The 3728-nt window shown below is 57.6% G+C and overlaps 2 protein-coding genes across 2 annotated transcripts; both read left to right on the top strand.

Annotated features, from left to right (window-relative positions):
• Positions 1 to 116: 116 nt before the first annotated feature.
• Positions 117 to 575, top strand: H310_13049 (hypothetical protein; the record flags this gene model as incomplete). The annotated part of the gene is made up of 1 exon (XM_008880406.1): positions 117 to 575. The coding sequence occupies one exon, from the start codon at positions 117 to 119 to the stop codon at positions 573 to 575; it is 459 nt and encodes a 152-aa protein (XP_008878628.1).
• A 1623-nt stretch (positions 576 to 2198) lies between these two features.
• Positions 2199 to 2469, top strand: H310_13048 (hypothetical protein; the record flags this gene model as incomplete). Its single annotated transcript, XM_008880405.1, has 2 exons — positions 2199 to 2204; positions 2260 to 2469. 2 exons carry the CDS (start codon positions 2199 to 2201, stop codon positions 2467 to 2469), a joined length of 216 nt encoding a protein of 71 aa, XP_008878627.1.
• Positions 2470 to 3728: the final 1259 nt, after the last annotated feature.

Here is a 3728-nt window from a genome sequence, read left to right as displayed (position 1 = left end):
TGAAATTCGCCGTCGTCGGGACGCACAACTTGTCGGGGTCGTCCGACGGCGAGGTGGCCGGGATCATCAAAGAGATCCCGCACCCCGACTACTCGGCCTCGACCAATGCCTACGACATGGCCATCGTAATGTTGGACCGCCACATCGCCGGCATCGCGCCAGTCCCCGTGTCGTTTGAGACCGTGCCCGCCAACGTCAACACGTGGGTCCGTGGCTGGGGCACCACCAGGTCGTCCGGCGGCACCCATTCCCAGGTGCTCAAGGAAGTGAGTGTTCTGACGTGGGACAACGCGCGGGCCGCAGCCGCATTGGACAGCAGTGTCGACGACTCGATGTTGCCTGCGGGCGGCAAGCGGGGCGAAGATGCATGCCAAGGCGACTCGGGGGGCCCGCTGACGATCGAGGAGAACGGAGCGGCGCGCTTGGTGGGTGTAGTGAGCTGGGGTCTCGGCTGCGGCAACCTGAACATGCCTAGCGTGTATGGCCGTCTCAGCGCCGCGCGCGGGTTCATCGAGCCGTACTTGGCAAAGAAGAACTTGCGCGTGCAGGTCGATAGTGATGTGTCGTCCCTCTAGGAAGGCGGCAAACAAAGTTACGAGGCTGTACTAATTCGGTCGTCGAGAAAACTCGTTCTTGTTTTGATGTTGAGGAGTCTGTGGCAACGTGGTGATGTCGTACTGAGCCGGACGATATTGACTTGGCTTCGCGAGTCGATCTACTGCCACGGGAAACAGCAGTTAACCATTTCGATCGTCGTGCGATTCGACCTCGCGGGTTTGACACGACGAGAGTGCGCAGTGTCAGATTCGCACCGGACGCGCCCGCTGCTGGCCCGCCGTGAATGAGGGCGGGCAGCCAGGGCCTTACCGTCGGTAGTCCGCCTGGCAGTGGTGCGCGCTCACACTGCATATAGAGTGGTATTTCACTCCAAATACTACATGTTACTACTGTACAGTATCTGGTTGCTTCAAGTTTGCAAAGTGAACCGGGTGTCGTATGCACTTGGCAGAAACAACTTGAAATTTCACCAATCCTTGAAGTTAATTTGGTTTGGTGCATAGCTCAGTCATGTGGACCATCACGCGGTGGATGGCCCCCTTGTGCGCCAAGTTTTGTCTTGAAGTACAATTTTCTATCCATCGGTGTGTACGAGAATTTCGTGACCTTGGCCGCCCAGCGTTGCACGTCGACCGTGTCGTTGGCCAGATCGAATCTTGCCCTCTTTCTTGCCATGTTGGGTAGAGAAGTTGCCTGTCGCGACAGAACTCTCGCTCGCTCTTGGGGTTCAAGTCATGGAACTCCTTGAGAACGGACACGCGTTGCCTAAGTGTGTGTCACCGTTGCAGTCGCGTCTTCAGCGCCATTGACGTACCTTGCGCGTCAGCTTGATTTTCGCCAACGAATTTTTGAATCCTTGTTCCCGCGGAAATGTGATCCACCTGTATTACGGTGTCCTCGCATTGTTTGAACATCCGTGTCAGTGTGTAGTACCGTAGGCGTTTGGTGCTGGTACGTCGTAGGCGAGGAAGTGTGCAGTTAGTACCCTAATGCCCATATTCACTTTTGTTTTTCCCTTGAAAGACAGTGAGAGTCGCCTGCGATTCACTCGCCGAGTCGGGGACCCGGAAGTGAGAACAAAGAATTCTTTGTAGCAGTTGCTGTTGCAGCTTTTCCTGTCGTTCGGTGGAGAACGTCCACGACGTTAATGGAACCTGAAGACTTCGACGAACGAGACATCGAAGCGCGCGCCGAAGGAGCGTCGCGAGTGAGATCGCGGAGTCCGCGTGGCGGTGAGAGGTTCGAGTCACTGCGTGGACGTCAACATCGAAGTGCTGCCAGCTGGCAGAGACACGAAACGTGGAATGCACCGGTGTCAGCTCCAGTCGCCGCGTCCGCTGCGCAGTCCGATGGGGCGGCAGCAGAACCGGTGGCTGCTGCGGCAGGGGCCACACCAACGCCAGCTTCGGAGCCAGCTCGCACGGCCCGTGCAACGTCATCCGCAAGTGATGCTGTGGATGGGCGTGATGACGAAAGCATGGGCGCCAGCGACAGGATGATCTTCAACGCGCCAGCCTTTCCCACAATCGCCAAAGTTTAAGGGCTCGACAAAGGCCGAGCGCCGTCAATTCATGAGAGAGTACAACCAATACCTGGAGCAGGTGGCCGCATTGCAGACGACTACCACTAAGCCCTTGGTGATGCCGGTGTCAGCCTGCAATTAATTACCACTACATGAAGAATGAAATAGCCATGTGGTAGTTGGACAAACCAGCTTACTCTGTCACGGAAGCCGAATGGGTCGGGTGGATGCGCCTCGGCTACGATGTTTTACCGCCTGACCTCGACGCGATCCGCGCTCGGCTGCGCAGTTCGGTTAAGTTCGACCTGACTATCATGGACGTCGACTCTCGAGTCAGTAAGATGCTTGAGGGTCGCATGAAGACCCTCGAGCTGGACTACCAAGAATAGGTCCTCCGAGAGGAGGGGATGATGATGGTCGGCATCATTATTGACGCAATATAGCCTACTGGCCTCCTGGAGGTCTTGAAGGAGCAGATCGCCATGCAACGTAACATTGAAGACGGACGTGTTCAAGTTCGTAGGGTGGTTGCGGGAGTACGCAACTACCTGCCAGATGTTCGTCCAGCTGCGACCAGATGATCGTGGCCCTCCCAAGGCGAATAAGTCCAATGCTGGTACAGCACGTGTCAGTGGAGAGACGTCGAAGGTTAATGCAGCGTCGCCACGTGGTGTATCGGCGGCGGGAGGTACGCCTCGGGGGGGCTGCTTCAAGTGTGGTTCGTTAGACCATCTCGTCCGTAGTTGCCCAAGCAACTCCCGAGGAGGCTTCGGAAGTCCTGCGTGCGAGCAGAGGCGGTGGACGCGGTAATGGAGTCGAGAGGGGTGGCAACACCGGAGGTGAAGCGCCTGGAAGTGCGGCAAACCGCGGGGCCGGAGTCGATGGTGGTCGGGGCCAAGCACGGATGCAAGTTAATACCCTCAAGGCCCCGACCGCATCGGTTTGGACCTCGAGGATCGATTGTGTGGTCGAAGGTATTATACCCCTGAAGGCAACCCTGTTCGACTCAGGGTCGGACACATCTGTGGCCTTGGTGGATCTGGCCTCGGCACTGTTGGCAGCCGGAGCTAGTGTAGTGGTACGCGATGCCGTGTGTCCGAAAGAGCTAGCACCGTATGGCGTTGGAGCTCCGACAATTGCGAACGATGAAACTCAGATCCGCGGAGTTCCAGACCTCCTACGGACCTCTGGTCCTTCCAGGACAGGACCTGTGGGTTGACGACATCGTGAAGGACAGGGCCGAGATCCTCGTCGGACGGCCCGTAATGAATGCCTTGGGGTATTCTGCCGACGGGGTGCTCGTGGCGGCAAGGAAGCAAGCCGCCATCTGGGACCTGGACGCTCTAGATCCAGAGCCAGAACCGACGACGACCATGGCGAAGGTGAATCGCCTTATGCAGGCGGAGTTGCATGACAGCGGAGACGAAGACAATGGTTTCCAGTGCGCGACGCCATTGCCGTGTTCGTTCGACGTGACTGTACAAGCGGAGCGCGGGGCAGTCGTCTGGGAAGTACTCGCCGCGAAGCTGGTGCAGGCGGAAGAGGAAGGTCTCTCTGCAGTGTCTCTTGAGCAGCTGCGTCGGCTGCTCAAGGAGAATACGGATGTGTTCCGATTGGAAATGGGCTGCGACCCGCCTATCAAGGTGGA

This window comes from Aphanomyces invadans (assembly GCF_000520115.1).
Source record: "Aphanomyces invadans strain NJM9701 unplaced genomic scaffold supercont1.46, whole genome shotgun sequence".
In the NCBI taxonomy this organism is placed as follows: Eukaryota; Oomycota; class Saprolegniomycetes; order Saprolegniales; family Verrucalvaceae; genus Aphanomyces; species Aphanomyces invadans.
Note: the sequence above shows the minus strand (reverse complement) of the source record. Positions and strands in the feature narration are given on the sequence as shown.